This window comes from Ovis canadensis, chromosome 3 (assembly GCF_042477335.2).
Source record: "Ovis canadensis isolate MfBH-ARS-UI-01 breed Bighorn chromosome 3, ARS-UI_OviCan_v2, whole genome shotgun sequence".
Classification (NCBI taxonomy): domain Eukaryota; kingdom Metazoa; phylum Chordata; class Mammalia; order Artiodactyla; family Bovidae; genus Ovis; species Ovis canadensis.
In genome coordinates, this window is record NC_091247.1 from 221,994,569 (window position 1) to 222,014,167 (window position 19,599).

At 47.4% G+C, this 19,599-nt stretch overlaps 2 protein-coding genes across 8 annotated transcripts; both read left to right on the forward strand.

Moving 5' to 3' along the window:
* Nucleotides 1-33: 33 nt before the first annotated feature.
* CBY1 (chibby 1, beta catenin antagonist) lies at nt 34-10,845 on the forward strand. 7 transcript variants are annotated; one of them, XM_069586029.1, is made up of 7 exons: nt 329-467; nt 3,490-3,605; nt 5,350-5,454; nt 5,903-6,023; nt 7,159-7,264; nt 7,352-7,470; nt 8,702-10,845. In XM_069586029.1, the coding sequence occupies exons 4-7, from the start codon at nt 5,946-5,948 to the stop codon at nt 8,780-8,782; spliced, it is 384 nt and encodes a 127-aa protein (XP_069442130.1). In that variant the 5' UTR covers nt 329-467; nt 3,490-3,605; nt 5,350-5,454; nt 5,903-5,945; the 3' UTR covers nt 8,783-10,845. The 7 variants fall into 7 exon arrangements, with proteins under 7 accessions (XP_069442133.1, XP_069442130.1, XP_069442128.1 ...); XM_069586027.1 differs by lacking the exon at nt 5,350-5,454 and having other exon boundaries at nt 5,939-6,023; XM_069586033.1 differs by lacking the exon at nt 3,490-3,605 and having other exon boundaries at nt 332-407.
* Nucleotides 9,761-18,490, forward strand: TOMM22 (translocase of outer mitochondrial membrane 22). The gene is made up of 5 exons (XM_069586025.1): nt 9,761-10,003; nt 16,371-16,615; nt 16,843-16,961; nt 17,410-17,527; nt 17,767-18,490. The coding sequence occupies exons 2-5, from the start codon at nt 16,505-16,507 to the stop codon at nt 17,839-17,841; spliced, it is 423 nt and encodes a 140-aa protein (XP_069442126.1). The 5' UTR covers nt 9,761-10,003; nt 16,371-16,504; the 3' UTR covers nt 17,842-18,490.
* The last annotated feature ends 1,109 nt before the right edge of the window (nt 18,491-19,599 follow it).

A 19,599-nucleotide genomic window follows, 5' to 3' on the forward strand; every position in this document is an offset into this window, starting at 1 on the left:
CTGCTATAAGTCCTGACGTTCTCCCGGCAACGCGGGCCACAGCCGGCACCTGCACCTTTTCTCACAACAATGCGGGGCATGGCAAGCACGCCGTTACCATGGCGACGGTCCCCGTAGGCGGGGGAGAGACCAGACCAAGGGGTGTGCGGGGAGAGTGAGTGCGGTTTCTCCACCTTGCCTATAGCCAAGTGACTCCAGAAGACACTGCCTTTGTGGAGTCTATTAAGTATGTCAAGAGCCGTCCTCATGAGTTTCTGGCGCTTCGCATAGAGTCGCGGTGGGGACCGCCCGGCGCCGGGTACCCCCAAATCTCTCGGTGGTAGAATCCGGCGGGGCTGCGCCCGCGCATGCGCGTGGCGGCCGGGCGACACCCGCTCTTGATCTGGCCGCGGTTGACTCGGCCTCTGGTGGGTACCAGGCGGGAGGTCGGGGGTTTGCTTGGAACCCCCGACTTTAGGGCACGTCAGGTACGTCTCTGAGCCCGGCATCGCCCGAGGGTCCGAGAAAGGGTGGGACACCGGCGTTCCTCAGGGCCTCCCGGCAGCTGGAGCGACCGGAGGGCGCGGAGCAGCGGGCGGGGGCCGGGTTCTCCGCAGGCGGTGCACCGCAGTTGTCGTAGTGTGTTTCCTGGTTTGTAAATTGGGGTGGTAATTCCCCTCGTAGGTCAGCGATGAAGGTACTTAACGAGAGCGCGCGAATGGACGCTCTCTGCGGCTAGTTAACAGCCCTGCGAGGCGGCCATGTACCTGCGTGGCACGTCCTTGCTTGACTCTGAAGTCTTTGAGATTCCGGTGAAAGCTAGAGATTTCTCACTTTCTTGTTAGATTAAAAGAAAATACTGTATTTTATGGCCCATTGCAAACGGTAAAGCATTGCATAGTGAAGAAGTGATTACTATCATCAGCGCAGAGGCGTAGACCTTATTTAAAGCCCAGTTTCTCCGCCTTCCCACGGCGTGACTGGAGGCGCATTACTTAACTTCTCTAAGCCTCAGTTTCCTGATCTGTAGATAGGAAGAAACAACTTGATCTTCTTCCGCCAGGCCGGAATACTGGAGTGGGTAGCCTATCCCTTCTCCAGTGGATCTTACAAACCCAGGAATCCAACCGGGGTCTCCTGCTTTGCAGGCAGATTCTTTACCAACTGAGCTAGCAGGGAAGCCCTGATTGTAAATAAAGAAGCCTGGGGCCCAGAGAAGTAAGTGCAGGGGCCCAGTGGGGGTGAACAGCAGAGCGACGGTTTGAACCCAGATGCTCTCCATTCGCTTCCGTTGTGCTGAGCCCTCCCTCTCTCCAGGGAATTTCACTGGAAAGAGGGCTGCCTGGGGCCAGGGGGTAGAGCTGGTACCTCTTCGTTCACACTCATGTTCCAGAATCTCAGGGTCGCAGCCAGATTTGTTTGTGGATGGGGGGATCTGACTTAAAAGTTAGTCCAGACCCTTCCTTTTCCTTGTTTGTAATATATTGATGATAGGCCTTGGGCTTAAGTGTTATGAGAATTATTGAGATCATGGGTGAAGTGCCCTTGTGAACACCTTATTTACCAGAGAGGTTTTGTTTCTTGAATGTTATTGACCAGAGATGTATTCACTTACATAATAAATTGCCGGGCATTGGCATTAGATTCTGCAAAAGTCCACCCAGTCAGCAAAAAGTTAAAACCTGGAAGACTAAAGTAGCTTGGCCTAGGTTTAGCCGGCAACTGAGAGGCAGAACTGGGCCTAGAACTTGACCTGTTGTGTCCAGGTACTATGCTTAGTCTTAGTGTTCTTAGCGCCAGTGGGGGCTTTGCACAAACAACTTGGCTTATTTTTCCTTCTTCAGATGTCTCCAGGTGCTTTGGAGGGGCAGGGACTGCTTCTTATCTGGTGTTCTGTACATTAGTTTGGTTTGTTTTCATAAGTTACATGTGAATATATTATCATTGTAATAATTCATTAAATCCACAAACATATTTCTTTACTATAACTTTATATTGTAACATGAAATTGCCACTATTTGGCCATTTGGGGTGTTTTTTTAACCTTTAGAATGGCAAATTCAGGGCTTAGGATGGCAGAACAGGGGTTAGGGTTCCATGCTCTCACTGCCAGGGGCCCAGGTACCATCCCTGGTTGGGAAAGTAAGATCCTGACACAGCTAAAAAAAATTAAAATTAAAAAAATCTGTTTAAAAATGGCAAATTCAGTTAAGTCAGCCATCCTACTTCCTTTCCCAGATTTAACCGCTGTGTGCAGTTTAGTGTTTATCCTTCCAAATCTTTTTTATTTAGAGACCTATATTCTTGCTTTTTTTTCTTTTTGTCTTCTCATGTGGGATTATAATATATACATTGTTCTGTTGCTTGCTTGTTTTTTTGTGGTCATACCATTGGCATATAGAATCTTTGTTCCCCGATCAGGGATGGAACTCATGCCCCCTGAATTGGAAGTGTGTAGTCTTAACCACTAGACCACCAGGGAAGTCCCTATGACTTGCTTTCTCTTTCTTTTTTTTTATAATTCTTTTTTTTTTTTTTACTTCATTTTACTTTACAATACTGTATTAGTTTTGCCATACATTGACATGAATCCACCACGGGTGTACTTGCGTTCCCAAACATAAACCCCCCTCCCACCTCCCTCCCCATAACATCTCTCTGGGTCATCCCCGTGCACCAGCCCCAAGCATCCTGTATCCTGCATCGGACATAGACTGGTGTCACTTGCTTTCTTAATGATAGAGTGTGTTGGATGTCTTTTCAAGTAAGTACAGGGATGACTGTCTCTTTGTTTTTACTTACGATCTAGTGTTCCCTTATAATAATGTGCCATAATGTATTTGGCTGTACCAACCGTCGGCAGACCTTTTGTACTGTTTCTTATTTTTGACTGCTACCAACAACGGAGAATATTTGTGTGAATATGTCCAGTTCTTTCTGGAGGATAAATTTTTACAAGTAGATTTGCTGGCCAAAAACTATGCACCTGAAAAACTTTACTAGGTTTTGCCTAATGGAAAAGATGATAGCATCTTATATTTCCACGAAGAGTATCTTTGTCTCCATATCTTCACCAACAGGGTATTATTGATCTCTTAAATGTTGCCAACATGATGGATGAAAATGCTTCTTTTTATGATGTACCCTACCAGTTGTTAATATACGGATAATTTGGTATACATGTTTAGCCAACTGATGATGGCTATGAACCTTGGGAAAACTGGATAACTTCTTCGAGCCATAGTTTTCTCATTTCTGATATGGACAGGAAAATTACCTTATGAGATTCCTGCAAGGAATAAAAGAAATATATGAACTGTCCCTAGCATTGGGTCCAACCTCTCATGGATACTCAAGAAGTGATATTAGTTAGTTAGTTTTTGTTACGACCTTTTCTTTTTTGGGTTAAAACTGTTCTCCCTGGATATTCCTATTTCATTCCTGTTCTGCCCTCTGTGGTCATAAGAGTAATTGTCTTCCCTCTTCCATGCTTTTTCTTTCCTCCTGCAGAAACAATGCCAGGGCCTTCCACGGTGTTCTGGATGACATAGTAGCACAGCTTCAAAGACCTTCAGCATCTCGGTCCCCACTGCTGTCCCAGTCACCATCAAGATGGAAGCATTCTGGTTTGTCCAAGTCCTAAAGTGTTATGCCCCAGCCCAAATGCCATCTCTCAGGCTGTGGGTCTACCGCTGTTTTTTGGAGGACTGTTGCTTTACAATGTTGTGTTGGTTTCTGCACAACACTGTGAATCAGCCATAAGTATACACATGTTCCCCTCTCTCTTGAACCTCCCTCCCACCCCCCACCCCATCTCAACCCTCTAGGTTGTCACAGAGCACTGGGTTGAGCTGTGTTGTATAGCAACTTCCCACTAGTTATCTTTTTTATATATGGTGATGCGTATGTTTCATGCTACTCTCTCAGTTTGTCTCATCTCTTTCCTGCGCTGTGTCCACAAGTCTGTTTTTCTGTCTGTGTTTTTAATTACAAACACATACCAGTAAAACTCATGAGCACACACCCCTAAATGTCTTATGCATTTTATTTGTAAGTCATATGTACATATACTTCTATACATATATGTATATCTATATTGTAAAGCTTCTAAAGAAGCTTCTAAACTTAACAGGCTCCTCCGTCCGTGGGATTTTCCAGGCAAGAATACTGGAGTGGGTTGCCATTTCCTTCTCCAGGATATTGTAAAGCTTCTAAAGAAGCCTCTAAACTTTTGTCATTAATTTTACTGCTATTAATTTCTACATCACTGAAAACAGTACGAAGTTTTTTCTTTGTGTTCTTATTGAATATATGTCTTGCTAATTGTGATGAAAACCTACTATGAGTTATTTTTTTAATAATAGTAGGTCTAAAGCCTTGTTTCAAGTAGTCTTGAGAAGTTCCCTCTCTTTTTGGCCAGTTTCTTGCTAGATAGGATAAACTCATCACCGGTTTTATCTCATAATGTGGTGAAGGAAGAGTTTATCCCTGGGAGTAGGAAAGGTGAGAGCTCTGCTGCTTTCTTTTTGCTCCTTTGTGCCTTTATTATTGTTATCGTCATTCTATGGTTTCTTAGAGGGAATCTTGTTGAGCTATCTGTGTATTATACATTAAAATTGGGCTTCTCTGGTAACCCATATGGTAAAGAGTCTGCCTGCAGTGCAGGAGACCAGGGTTCAATCCCTGGGTTGGGAAGATCCCCTGGAGAAGAGAATGGCAACCCACTCCAGTATTCTTGCCTGGAGAATTCCATGGGCAGAGGAGCCTGGTGGCATATAGTCTCTGGGGCTGCAAAGAGTTGGCCACCACTGAGCAAATCACACACACGCAATACAAGGAGAGAAATGAAGCGTGGCCCTGCATCTCACCACATACAAAAGTTAATTGCAGATGAGTAGCTGTCCTAAATGTGAAAGCTGAAAGAAGAAAACTTCCAAAAGTTAATGTGGGGAAATATCATGACCTTAGGGTAAGCAAAAATTTCTGAAATAAAAACCACTAATCATTAACAAAAATTTAATAAGTCAGATCCCATTAAAATTAAGAACTTCTTTAATCAAAAAGAAACCAATAAGAAAGCAAAAAGACAAGTTCTCAGTAAAAGGCTTTTATTTCCTTATAATGGAGTATGTGTAGACGCTGCTGCCCCAGTTGTGAGTCTTACCAGTGTCCAGGAGTGAGGATCTCACGCCTTTTGTTGTTGTTCGGTCGCTCAGTTGTGTCCAGCTCTTTGCGACCCCATGAACTATAGCACACCAGGCTTCCCTGTCCTTCACTATCTCCCAGAGTCTGCTCAAACTCGTGTCCATTGAGTTGATGATGCCATCCAACCATCTTATCCTCTGTCACCCTTTCTCTTCCTGCCCTCAGTCTTTCCCAGCATCAGGGTCTTTTTCCAATGAGTCAGCTCTTTGCATCAGGCGGCCAAAGTGTTGGAGCTTCATCGTCAGTCCTTCCAAGGAATATTTAGGGTTGATATCCTTTAGGATTGACTGGTTTGATCTCCTTGCTGTCCAGAGGACTCTCTTGAGAGTCCTTCTAGTGCCTTGGTCTAGACTATAAATCTAGTGATGCCAGTTTTTAACGAAACTTAAGACCAGCTAGTTAGGCACTTGCCTGTGGTTGACATAGACTAGTCACACAGACCTGTGTTCAAATATCAGTTCCCACTTAGGCCCTTAGTCGTACTAAACCTCATCTGGCAGATAGGTATACTCAGAGGAGCTGAACCAAGGGCAGTTGTAAGGACTGAGATGTTGCCAAGGTCTGGGCATGCTGCCTAGCACATCGTGAGCACTCAGCACAGGAGAGCTGTCACCAGGATAGTTAGTGGTCACATGACAGAATGTGTGTTTTACATGATTGCAGGACAGGGGCACAAGGGCACTGATGCAACTCTTTGTACCCCTTGACTTTTTCTGACCCTGGGAGAAGGGAGCATTGACCTTTCCTTCATCAGGCTGAAGATGCCTCTCTTTGGAAGTACATTTAGTCCAAAGAAGACGCCCCCTCGGAAGTCGGCCTCTCTCTCCAACCTGCATAATGTGAGTATCAACGTGGTGTGCAGTGTGAACAGAGCCTCGAGCCTGACCTCTTATGGGAAGTGTGGTCCTCCAGAGGCATCCTCATGGGAAGGTATCCTTTTAATTTGTATGATTGCTATTGCTGAAAACATGTCTTAACTCCTATTTGAAAATTATTATCAGAGCTGTTCAGGAACCTTAAAAGACAGTCGTTCTCATTATGATTTTGGGGACCAAACGATCTTATCCAGTTTGACTTCAGTTGATTCCCAAGACTTGGCCAGGAATCAGTTTTTTAGTCATGTCTGAGAACAAATTCATTCTCAAAGGATGATGTTTTGCCAACATTAAAAACGTTCAAAAGGATTTGTCACAGCTCCAAAGGCAGTTTCTGAGCTCCTCCAGGGTAGAGGGTTTGCATTCATTTCTGTATATCCAGTACCAGCCCTGGCCCACGGTGGGCGCTCAATGAGCTGTAGAAACATCGAGAAACACATTAAAGAACAGCTGCTACCACTAATTGGGACTTAGCATTTTATGCCTTTTCCAGGACATATGTAGCTCCATAGGAACAAGTGATGGCTCAGGCTTACATTTAAAAAGGATTTTTCACTTGACGAAAAATTTACAGTGAGACTTCTTAAACTGCCAAGTGCCCTGTAGATATGAAATAATTCAGTTTGCAAATTTCAGCATATATAGATTTTCTGGAAAACACCTATTATATAAAGCAGTACTTTTCTTTAATAGTTTAAAAGTTTTTTGGTACCTTATTTAATTTTCTGACTTTATTTGAAAAAAAAATTATTAAACGTGCCGAGTTATGATTAGAGAAAAAGAAATGAGTTGTTGGGGGGTCACATAGTCTGGGATTCCCATGTGGCACAGGGGTAAAGAACCCACCTGCCAATTCAGGAGACCCAGGTTCTATTCCTGGGTCAGGAAGATCTCTGGAGGAGGAAATGGCAACCCACTCCAATATTTGTCAGGAAAATGCCCTGGACAGAGGAGCCTGGCAGGCTACAGTTGGTGGGGTCGCAAAGAGTCCGATGCAACTCAGTGCCTGCAGGGGGTCTCACAGCTAGCAGAAGAGGTGCTGGAGCACAAGCCCGTGTACCCTGGCTGCCTGATGCCAGCATGAATGTCTCACCCACAGTTGGACCGGTCCACACGGGAGGTGGAACTGGGCCTTGACTACGGAACCCCCACCATGAACCTGGCCGGGCAGAGCCTGAAGTTTGAAAATGGCCAGTGGATAGCAGGTGAGCTGCATTTCCTGCCATTTTGCCCCAGCAAGATGGTGGAGGGCAGCCTGCGCTTGGTGACCGCTGGTTGTGCCCTTCTGCCAGAGACGGGGATTAGTGGAGGTGTGGACCGGAGGGAGGCCCAGCGCCTGCGGAGACGGAACCAGCAACTGGAAGAAGAGAACAACCTCTTGCGGCTGAAGGTGGACATCCTGCTGGACATGGTGAGGAGGGCGGCCAGGGGGCGATGCCTTGGCTTTCCCTGGGCGGCTTCACAACGAGTCATTTCAGCCAGCCCACACTCTCGAGTGCCAGCTTGCCCAGGCACATTGCTCTGAATCCAAAGATACGAAACCAAGGCAGACACAGTCCCCACCCTCCAGGGCTCAGAGTCTAACTGAGAGACGGACATAAACACGGTGACAGTCCTCAGGGTAAGGACAGAGATTAGAGTCTTGTCCAGGCCTGGCATCCGCAAAGGAGAGAGAGCTTCGTTCTGTCCAGTCAGGAGCCCATCAAGGGAAGGGATATTTAAGGAAAGGTAAAGGGAGGAATGGCGGTTGGAAGGCATTCAGGAGTGAAGGACAGTCTGCTCCTGGCTAGGCAGGGACCTGCAGCAAGCAGCCATTAGCCAGAGCCTGGGGAAGACCTGCGGAGAGCCACGCTGCCTCTTGGCATCGGTTTCTTGTGGCTTTTAAAACAGCCTGTTGAATCTAGAGGTGTATGTAAAGGTTCGCCGAGAGGCAGGAGAGCACCCTGTCGTGGTTAAGAGCATGTGTCTGTAGCTAAACTGCCTGGGTCCCTGACCCAGCTTCGCCCCTGGCTGTGTGACTTCAAACAAGTTACTTAACTACTCTGTGTGAAGAAGCTAAGTGTCTTTAGCAGTAAAATGGGCCCGAAAAGAGGATCCACCTCATTACTGAGTTAATACAAGTAAAGCTCTGGAAATAGCATCTGGCTCGGGAAGTACAGCTCTTCTGTTTCACAGTCAGCTGACCTCTGGAGTCTATGTCTCTCCATCCCTGTCTGCAGCGTCTTCCACCCTCTCCTCCAGAGACAATTGAGGGATCCTGATGAGGGGAGTGGCGTTCTTTTTCAGCCATTTTTATGTGAGCCATGACTCAGAGGCAGCTTAGTCCTTTAGCCTTGAAATCACCAATATCTGCTCTTTTCATCCCCTGAAACCTGGTGTCCTTAACACAGTGAGTGCCGCACAATCCTAGGTGATCAAAAGTGATGAGAGAATGGATGGTGAATGTTGCGCAAGCTCTTGCGGCCCTGGGTCATCAGGAGATTACTCTCTGCCCAGTTACAAAGGGGTTCCCATCGTGGAGGCACTGGCAACGTTAGAGAAATGCCAGGGTGCCTTGCCCAGCCCACAGGGCTGACCTTGCCACCCTGAGTCATGGCCGTGAAACGTCCGTGTCGCTTAACGCTTGGCTGCTCTTCTTCCAGCTCTCGGAGACCACTGCTGAATCCCACTTAATGGAGAAAGAGCTGGATGAACTGAAGAGCGTCAGCAGGCGGAGAAAATGAAGACCCCCAAAGACATCTGTTCAGAGAACGGGGGAAACCCATTCATCAGAAGAGGGGAATGTGGTTGAGGGTATTTTTAGCCAAACGGAGGGATCAGGTCCCGGTAGAGAGCATCATATAATGGGGCCAGAAGGCACCGGCCCCCTTGGGTTGGGGGTAGGCAGGTGACTGCAGTGGATTCCAGGCCAGTCCTGTGCTTCACGGCAGGGAAGACCTCCCCGGGGAGGTCTGGTTGTGACGGGAGCCTTTGGGTTTTCTCCAGTCACTTAACACCCAAATGCCCATGGCCCAGGCTCATCCTCCTGGGACGGAGATCATCCCATCATCCCCTCATGTCAGTGTTTGAGGTATGGCGCCCTCTTGTTGGGGGGGGTCTCAGATGAGGGGCTGTCCTGTTTCTCTTCCCTCCAGCCCATCCTCTCGCTCCTTCAAAGAACACTAATTTCCCCCAGATTCACAACCTCCTCTGGCTTTAGCATCTCGGCAGCCAGCACCAGCCTTTTACGGCAACACTATATTTTTGTGCTACTTTCCTCTCTACCCTACTTTTTAAAATTAAATGATGTTATCTAATCTGTGGCCAAAGTGAAAAAAAGAAGCCTCCGTTTTCGAGGAAGTGAGTTATGGGGGCTGGGTTCTAATCCTGGGGTGCACCATCCGCTAGGTTGGGGTGGGGGGATGTCCCCATCACAGGAGAAGCATTCCAGCTTCCTGGGCATCAGCAGGGTTTGAGCTAGAGCAGAAACGGTCATTCTGCCCAGATCCCCTGCCTCCTCCTTTCCGGGTATTGGGACTCGCCTGGACCTGGCAGGGACTGAGTGGTTGGGATAGAGGGCTGGCTTCCCCAAGTGGGAGTTTGTACTCTTAGAGGGAGCCGGGCTTCTCTGGCTGGTGGAGGGAGCCAGCCAAAGTCAGCAAGAGGGAGTCCAGCTTCCAAAGTCCAGGGCGAAGACCCTGGGGGCAGGACACGGAGCTCCGGGCTTTAGACGGGATGGCTGCTGAGATCAGCTGTTTCTGGACGCCCGTTACCCGCCTGGGACAGGGCTCTGGATCTTGCTTAGACTCTCTTGCTCCTTAGCTCAGCCCTGCAGAACAGGGCATATCAGTCTGCATGCCTGTTGGCAGATAAGGAACCTAACTCAAAAGCTGGTCTGGGATCAGAGCGGAAGTGTGGGAGCCTGTGACCCACAGCCCACAGCCCACAGTGAAAGAGGGGAGCTGGTGAGTGGCTGCCTCCTGTAGTCCATCCTCAGGGCCAGCTCCCTGTGGGGTAGATAGAGAAGCCCCAGCCCATAATCTTCCTTCCTGGTGCAGGAGAGACTTAGAAGACACTGAGAAAGGATACTGGATGAGACTGCACGTTTTCACGTGCAAATATAGGCTCAATGGAGAGTTTGCCTGTTCCTCAACCACTGTCTTTAGCAACCATTTACTGTGCACCCTGGATGCTAGACACCTGTCGACAGTGGGTCAGTGGTCTTAGGATGGTTCAGCTTACAATGTTTTGACTTTAGAATGGTGCAAAAGTGATAGACATTTAGTATAAACTATATTTTGACTTATGATAGTTTTCCAGGCTAGCAAGATGGATATTCATTGGAAGAACTGAAGGTGAAGCTCCAATACTTTGGCTACCTAGTGTGAAGAGCCAACTGAATGGAAAAGACCCTGATAACCAGGAAAGACTGAAAGCAAAAGGAGAAGGAAGTGGCAGAGGATGAGAAGGATGAGATAGGTTTATTGGGACATAAACCAAAGAAGGGTTATGTTTCTAATTCTCATGAAAAATTTTCAAGTTTGTTATCATCATCCCCTGCTTTTAGAGGAAGAAACAAGCCCAGCAAGATGACCCAGCTAGAAGGGAAGGATCCGGGACTGAAAGCTTTGGAATCAGGAGGGGCGTGTTTTATGGTCCCAATGATGTGGGTCCTGGTTTCCTCTGCACCACCACTGGTACCTGAGGGGGATTCAGCTGTGTGGGACAGCTCTGCAGTGAGGAAGCGCTTGTATTTAGGGTGAGGAGGGAAGTAAACCATTGGTGAGTTTCACCAGAGGAACGCCAATTGACTTTCTTTTTTTTTTTTTTTTTTTAAATGGAAGGTTTTATTAGTGCGATGTGAAGTGAAGTCGCTCAGTCGTGTCCGACTCTTTGGGACCCCATGGACACCAGGCTCCTTCGTCCATGGGATTTTCTAGGCAAGAGTACTGGAGTGGGTTGCCATTTCCTTCTCCAGGCAATTGACTTTCATTTGACAAAAAAAAAAAAAAAAAATCCCTCTGGCTTCCCTGTATGTGAGAACAGATGGGAGGGGGCAAGGCTGGGACCAGAGATGTGGCAGTTTAGAAGAAGTGGTCAGATTCTAGGCTGGAGTTGAAGGTGAAGCCACCAGTGTTTGCTGATGGATGTGTTGTGTGAGCTGAGTCTAAGGATAAGTCAAGAATATGAGGATCGAGCTCTTAGCCACTACCTTTTTCCATCTCCATTTTTCCAGTCTTGAAATGACTTCACTTTCACTTTTCACTGTCATGCATTGGAGAAGGAAATGGCACCCCACTCCAGTGTTCTTGCCTGGAGAATCCCAGGGATGGGGAGCCTGGTGGGCTGCCGTCTGTGGGGTCGCACAGAGTCGGACACGACGGAAGCGACGCAGCAGCAGCAGCAGCAGTGTCACAATTTGATGAAGCAGTGTTCACTGTTCACATGATACATTCCTTAATGCTGTTACAGATGAGACTTGGACTGTGCTGTTTATTATCTTTGGGCACAAAGGATAAGTCAAGGATAGTGAAAATCTGTAAGAAATGGGAAAAATAATCAGCATATCTCACTACCATAAATCTTTTTGGCCACCCCCCCCCACCCCCCACCCCCACACACACACACTGAAATGCTGTGGTTAGGGAGTTCCCTGGTGGTTCCATGGTTAGCACTCTGCATTCACCGCTGAGGGCCTGGGTTCAATCCCTGGTCAAGGAACTAAGATCTTCAAGCCATGCAGTGTGGCCAAAAAAAAAGAAAAAAATGCTATATACCTTTAAGATCTTACTTTTTTGTCAGATACATCTATCAGATGCTGGCTAAAATGCTTCCTCCTCCAAGCGTTATTGACCAAATCTACTTGGGGAGGGGGGGCACCCAAGTAAATAGTGCTGTCTACTTAATGTTTGCTATCATTTGTAATCACCGCAACCATCTTGTAAATTTGTGAGCTGAGTGTCATTAGGGAAGAACTGTTACTGAAGAGCTGAGATAGAAAGTTCTGTGGGTGTGAGGGAGGGAGAGCAAAAAACCAGAGAAGGGGTTTCCCTGGTGGTCCAGTGGTTAAGAATCCACCTGCCAATGCCGGGGACACAGGTTTCATCCCTGCTCTGGGAGGATCACATGTGTCTCATGGCAACTAAGCCAGCCTAGAGCCTGTGGTCCACACAAGAGAAGCTACCACAACGGGAAGCCTGCGCACCTCAACAGAGAGTAGCCCACTCTCACTACAACTAGAGAAAGCCTGCAAGCAGCAATGAAGACCCGGCACAGTCAAAAATAAAGAGATGCTAAAAAAAAAAAAAAAATTTACAGCTTGAGGCCTAATAAGGGGATCCATATGCATAACTGTACAGATACAGGCTGATGTGTATGGTTTCCTGGGAGAGGGTACTTAGAACTTCTGTAAAATTCTCAAAGGGATCTATGTCCCACACTGACGAACCAAACCAAATTAGGCACTACCGTATGGCCAGTTTCACATTCGGAAAGAGAGAGGAAAGGTGGGAGCTACAGAGTTGAGGGACAGGATAAGAGGAGCTGGGGGCAGGGTTCTAGAACACCTCAGCTCTATCCAGATGGCAGAGTCACCCTTGTACCCAGCATGGGGCATCACCCCTCACTTGATGGCACCCGCAACTTGTCCCTCAACAGAGGCTCTGGGCTGCCATCAGTCCTCATGTGTCTGCTTTGCTGCCACGGAGCCATTTCTCCTTAAGATAATCAATGACGCTTTCCCTCCTTCCTCCCCAGCAGCTCCTCCTCGAATTCACTCTTGGGTTGGGGTAAGAAGATGCCCTTCCCTACCCCCGATACTTTAAGGGAGATTTTTGGAGGATAGTTCTGATTTTTTTTTTGTTCTGACATTTTGGCTTTTAATTAAAAAGTTTTTATAGGTGGCAAAACACAAAAATTACCATCTTTTTTAAAGCATACAGTTGTCATATTAATACATTCACCGTATTGTACAACCATCACCACCATCAGGGATTGAACCTGCGCCCTGCCCCCTCGCAGTGGAAGCACAGTCTTAACCACTGGACCACCTGGGAAGTCCCCTGTTACTGGGTTTTGTGGGGGTTTTTTGTTTTTAGATTTTATTTTTATATACTTATTTATTTTGGCTGCATTGGGTCTTCATTGTGGTACTCCAACTCAGTATTTGCGGTATGTGAGGTCTTAGTTCTCAGACCAGGGATCAAACCTTGGCTTCCTGTATTGGGAACACAGAGTTGTATCCACTGGACCACTAAGGAAGTCCCATAAGGCCCAATTAGGGACAGTTTACACAATCCAGATCAATGGGTCATCATGGCATTTTACAAGATTAAGAAGGAAGGTTATCTAGACTTCCCTGGGGGTCCAGTGGTTAAGTCTTTGCTCTTCCACTGCAGAGGGTACAGGTTCGATCCCTAGTCTGGGAACTTAAGATCCCACGTGGCTCAAGTCCAAAAATAAAACAATAGAAACTTTGTTAAAAAAGGAAGGCTATCTCCTAAAGAGATGTGACCCTTGATGAGATTAAGAAGGAATATCTAGGAGGTCCCCAGGCAATCTGTCTCCCAAGGAGGTCTCCCAAACCAGTCAGTCCTAAAGGAAATCAACTCTGAATATTCATTGCAAGGATTGATGCTGAAGCTGAAGCTCCAATATTTGGCCACCTGACTCGAAGAGCCAACTCTTTGGGAAAGACCCTGATGCTGGGAAAGATTGAGGGCAGGAGAAGGGGACAACAGAGGATGAGATGGTTGGATGGCATCATCGACTCAATTGACGTGAATTTGAGCAAACTCTAGGAGAGTGGAGGACAGAGAAGCCTAGTGTGCTGCAGACCATGGGGTTGGACACACAGAGTCAGACAGGACTTAGCAACTAAGCAACAACAGCAACAAGGAGGCCTAGTTAAAACAGAGTCATAGTTCAGTTCAGTCCCTCAGTCGTGTCCGACTCTTTGCGACCCCATGAATCGCAGCACGCCAGGCCTCCCTGTCCATCACCAACTCCTGGAGTTCACTCAGAGTCGTGTCCGTCGAGTCCGTGATGCCATCCAGCCATCTCATCCTCTGTTGTCCCCTTCTCCTCCTGCCCCCAATCCCTCCCAGCATCAGGGTCTTTTCCAATGAGTCAACTCTTTGCATGAGGTGGCCAAAGTACTGGAGTTTCAGCTTTAGCAACATTCCTTCCAAAGAACACCCAGGGCTGATCTCCTTCAGAATGGACTGGTTGGATCTCCTTGCAGTCGAAGGGACTCTCAAGAGTCTTCTCCAACACCACAGTTCAAAAGCATCAATTCTTCGGGGCTCAGCCTTCTTCACAGTCCAGCTCTCACATCCATACATGACTACTGGAAAAACCATAGCCTTGACTAGGTGGACCTTAGTCAGCAAAGTAATGTCTCTGCTTTTGAATATGCTATCTAGGTTGGTCATAACTTTTCTTCCAAGGAGTAAGCGTCTTTTAATTTCATGGCTGCAATCACCATCTGCAGTGATTTTGGAACCCAAAAAAGTAAAGTCTGACACTGTTTCCACTGTTTCCCCATCTATTTCCCATGAAGTGATGGGACCGGATGCCACGATCTTTGTTTTCTGAATGTTGAGCGTTAAGCCAACTTTTTCACTCTCCTCTTTCACTTTCATCAGGAGGCTTTTTAGCTCCTCTTCACTTTCTGCCATAAGGGTGGTGTCATCTGCATATCTGAGGTTATTGATATTTCTCCTGGCAATCTTGATTCCAGCTTGTGTTTCTTCTAGTCCAGCATTTCTCATGATGTACTCTGCATATAAGTTAAATAAGTGAGGTGAAGTCACTCAGTCGTGTCCGACTCTTTGCAACCCCGTGGACTGTAGCCCATCAGGCTCCTCCGTCCATGGGATTCTCCAGGCAGGAATACTGGAGTGGGTTGCCATTTCCTTCTCCAGGGGATCTTCCTGACCCAGGGACCGAACCCAGGTCTCCTGCATTGCAGGCAGATGCTTTAACCTCTGAGCCACCAGGGAAGCCAGGAAGTTAAATAAGCAGGGTGACAATATACAGCCTTGACATACTCCTTTTCCTATTTGGAACCAGTCTGTTGTTCCATGTCCAGTTCTAACTATTGCTTCCTGACCTGCATACAGATTTCTCAAGAGGCAGGTCAGGTGGTCTGGTATTCCCATCTCTTTCAGAATTTTCCACAGTTTATTGTGATCCACACAGTCAAAGGCTTTGGCATAGTCAGTAAAGCAGAAATAGATGTTGTTCTGGAACTCTCTTGCTTTTTCCATGATCCAGCGGATGGTGGCAATTTGATCTCTGGTTCCTCTGCCTTTTCTAAAACCAGCTTGAACATCTGGTAGTTCATGGTTCATGTATTGCTGAAGCCTGGCTTGGAGAATTTTGAGCATTACTTTACTAGCCTGTGAGATGAGTGCAACTGTGCGGTAGTTTGACATTCTTTGGCATTGCCTTTCTTTGGGATTGGAATGAAAACTGACCTTTTCCAGTCCTGTGGCCACTGCTGAGTTTTCCAAATTTTCTGGCATATTGAGTGCAGCACTTTCACACCATCATCTTTCAGGATTTGAAACAGCTCAACTGGAATTCCATCACCTCCACTAACTTTGTTTGTAGTGATGCTTTCTAAGGCCCGCTTGACTTCACATTCCAGGATGTCTGGCTCTAGATGAATGATCACATCATCGTGATTATCTGGGTCGTGAAGATCTTTTTTGTACAGTTCTTCTGTGTATTCTTGCTACCTCTTAATATCTTCTGCTTCTGTTAGGTCCATACCATTTCTGTCCTTTATCAAGTCCATCTTTGCATGAAATGTTCCCTTGATATCTCTAATTTTCTTGAAGAGATCTCTAGTTTTCCCCATTCTGTTCTTTTCCTCTATTTCTTTGCACTGATCGCTGAAGAAGGCTTTCTTATCTCTTCTTGCTATTCTTTGGAACTCTGCATTCAGATGCTTGTATCTTTCCTTTTCTCCTTTGCTTTTCGCCTCTCTTCTTTTCACAGCTATTTGTAAGGCCTCCCCAGACAGCCATTTTGCTTTCTAGTGTTGGCCTAAGTGTGATATACCTACTCGATGGACATGAGTTTGAGTGAACTCCGGGAGTTGGTGATGGACAGGGAGGTCTGGCGAGCTGCAATTAATGCGGTTGCAAAGAATCGGACACGACTGAGCGACTGAACTAAAGTGTGATATTTGGGAGGCTTGTTATTAATAAAACGCAGATTTCCGGGCTCACCCTAAGCCCACTGAACAGAATTACCGCGGGCACACCCGACTCTCTGCCTTAACAAGTTTTCCAGTTGGGTCACGTTTCCGTCCGCCTTTTCAAGCCGGTGAAGTCAATCCGCCAGAGGGCGGCGCTCTTCCCCAGTCCGCCAAGCTCCGGCTCCCGGAAGAGCTGCTCTATCCGCTTTCGCCGCTGCACTCGCCTCTTCTCTTCCGTTTCCGGTGTCCCCCCACAGCCATGGCTGCCGCCGCTGCCGGGCCTGGGGCGCCTCTGTCCCCAGACGAATTGCTTCCGAAAGGCGATGCCGAGAAGCCTGAGGAGGAGCTGGAGGAGGAAGACGACGAGGAGGTACTGAGCGCCGCAGGGCAGAGAGGGGCTGGGAGGTGTGGGCAGGGAGTGGGGGTGTGGGATCGGCGTGCTGCGGAATCTGGACGAAGGCGCCTCGCGGAGCCCGGAGAGGTCCTAGCGGAGGCGTCTCCGGGAGGCGGGGTGAGGCCCTGCTGGGACCGGGTTGTCCCGGCGTCGGGGGGTGGTCGCCGCAGCTTCGGCCCATATCCACGCCTCTTCCACCACAGCTAGATGAAACCCTATCGGAGAGACTGTGGGGTCTGACGGAGATGTTCCCGGAGAGGGTCCGGTCCGCGGCTGGAGCCACTTTTGATCTCTCCCTCTTCGTGGCTCAAAAAATGTACAGGTAAGGGACAAGGGCCAAGACACTGGGATGTGCCTGGCGCGATCGAGGTGCCCTGAATGAAGACGGGCTTTGGAAGCAGCAGAGCTGGGTCGGAGGCCACCTAGACCACTGAGTGACCTTGGCTTGGTGCCACCTTAACCTTCCTTGGTCTTGATTTTCTCTTCTGTAAAGTGAGGCTTCTTATCGGGTGGGGGTCATTGTGAGGATCAGATTATGTGAGATAATGTGTCATAAAAGCAGCATTGTGAGAACTCAGTTCAGACTCTTATTAAACGTACAGCCCCCAGAACTGCTCCTCCTGTTTGTGGCAGGAGTACGGTGCAGGGGTTGGGTAGAACACGTTTTTCAAAAACGTAGGTGTGTGGAGGGTGAGAGGTTCGGTTACTGGTTCGTGCCTGGGGAAGCTGTCTGTCTTTGTCTCGCCTTCACGCTCATGCTCCCTGTGCAGGTTTTCCAGGGCAGCCTTGTGGATTGGAACCACTTCCTTCATGATCCTGGTTCTTCCGGTCGTCTTTGAAACTGAGAAGTTGCAGATGGAGCAACAGCAGCAGCTGCAGCAACGGCAGGTGAGCCCAGACCCTGGGCTTTTTGCCAGTAGTGGCGACACAAGTTTGTTTATTCCTTCAGCACCTGGGTAGGGCAGTTAATGTGCCATGCAGGGTTGGGATCTGGCCCAAGCCCTTTGGGTACCTGAGCATTGTTTTCGCAACATTGTTTTCATAGACTTTGTCTGCCCAGATAGGTATGATGAAAATGAGACCCTTGGGTCTGTACAATGCCTTACACCCCTCCTTTTCTTTTCCAGATACTTCTAGGGCCTAATACAGGGCTGTCAGGAGGAATGCCCGGGGCTCTACCTTCACTTCCTGGAAAAATCTAGATTGCTACTGCTATATTTGACCTGTCTTGGTGGGAAGAAGTTTGAAAATTCAATAGTGTTTGAACTGCTGATTATTGGATTTTTTTTTTTTTTTTAAACTTTGGCACATTGCTCTATAAACCTGGTGGCGGGAATTATCCCCACATTGGCTCGTGGAGACTCCTCACTTGCAGCTGTGCCCTCCACTGTCCTGACTTATTTCTCTCCTCAATGCTGATACCAGAGTGCAGCAACGCAGACGGTTACTCCAGCTCTGGCCACCCACCCCCCCTCACTAAATTACTCCTGGTGGAAGATCTCACTATTCCGTTGCCGGGGTGGGAACTGATTGCCGTGGAGAAGGATGTGCTCCTGACTGTTAATGGAATGGAGATGTTGGGGAGGGATGTGCACACAAGATAAAATACAAAATGCATTAATTACAGCTCTGCTGCAAAGCAGCCACTGTGAATTTCTGTGTATGTTGGAAAGGATGGAGGGAGGGCTGGCAGCTTCAGCCACAAGATGGGGACTGGAGGACAGAGCAGGAGCTCATTTCCTCCAATATTTTGGCTGTTAGACTTGTGTGTATATGTGTCTAAAAAGGAAAAAAAGTCAGTGCTCACATTTTGTATTTAAATATTAAAAAAAAATGATTCCAACAAAAAAATGTCTTCCAAGTGCTTGTGATACATACCTGGAAGTTACTGGGACCATTTTAGCAGGACAAAGAAGCTGCCCCTCATGTTTTCTCTCACCTAAGCCAGCAGCACCATTTAATACTGACTGACCCCTTAAGGCCAAAAAGGTAAAAAACTCCTCTTTGTCCAAGAACCTGAGTTCCAGCAATCACTTTCGGGTCTGCCAACAGAGGATAGGGTCCATGTACTTGCAGTCTACAATGACGTCATTTCAGTCACTAGGTCGTGTTTGACTCTTTGTGACCCCATGAACTGTAGCCTGCCAGGCTCCTCTCTCCATGGGATTTCCCAGGCAAGAATACTGGAGTGGGTTGCCAGGATCTTCCTGACCCAGGGATCGTAACTGCACCGACAGGCACTTTCTTGACCACTGAGCCACCTGGCGAATTCTCTAGTGGTTCACCAGTTACGACTCTGCACCTGCACTGCAGGTTTGATCCCTGGTCAGGAAACCAAGATTCCACATGGCCATGCAGCAAGTCCAGAAAAAGAAATAGTTATAAAGGACTTGTAAAGAATGACAGTATTGATTTCTAGTCTGGGAATAGGAAGGTAGCAAGTACAGCTTGGGTTTGTTCTTTTTTAAAAAATACAATTGACCCTTGAAAAATAAAGGGTTGGGACTAAACCTCCATGCAATCAAGTCTGCGCATTTCTTTTTTCAATGGCCCTGTGTGTGTCTGCAGTTCAACCACAGGTTGTGGTACTGTGGTAGTCATTGAAAAAATTTCATGGATAGAGTCAACCCACATAGTTCAAACCTGTGCTGTTTGAGGACCAACTGTAATCGCTGATGAACTGTAATCACTCTTAATAGTGAATCCAGCTGTAGCCCTGTCTTTGAAATCTGTAGCTATTTCACTTAACATACATTTTTATTGGCATTGTGCTAGTAACAATACTAAGCCTTTCATGTGGGTTGCTGGAACCGTATTATACAATTTAGGAGGTGGCAGTATTCTCATTTTGCAGAAGAAAACAGTCCCAGAAAGGTTAAATGATCTGCTCCAGGCTGAACAGAAAATGCCTGATCTGAATTCAAATCTAGACAGCCCCACTTAGAATCCTGCAATGTACT

Coding starts and splice junctions, on each gene's coding strand:
- CBY1 (XM_069586028.1), top strand. CDS start 4,923: ATGTGGGGAAATATCATGACCTTAGG. Junction 4,949..5,938: donor GGAAATATCATGACCTTAGG/GTAAGCAAAAAT, acceptor TTCCTTCATCAG/GCTGAAGATGCCTCTCTTTG. Junction 7,471..8,701: donor TGGACATCCTGCTGGACATG/GTGAGGAGGGCG, acceptor CTCTTCTTCCAG/CTCTCGGAGACCACTGCTGA.
- TOMM22 (XM_069586025.1), top strand. CDS start 16,505: ATGGCTGCCGCCGCTGCCGGGCCTGGGGCGCCTCTGTCCCCAGACGAA. Junction 16,962..17,409: donor GTGGCTCAAAAAATGTACAG/GTAAGGGACAAG, acceptor CTCCCTGTGCAG/GTTTTCCAGGGCAGCCTTGT. Junction 17,528..17,766: donor AGCAGCTGCAGCAACGGCAG/GTGAGCCCAGAC, acceptor TTTCTTTTCCAG/ATACTTCTAGGGCCTAATAC.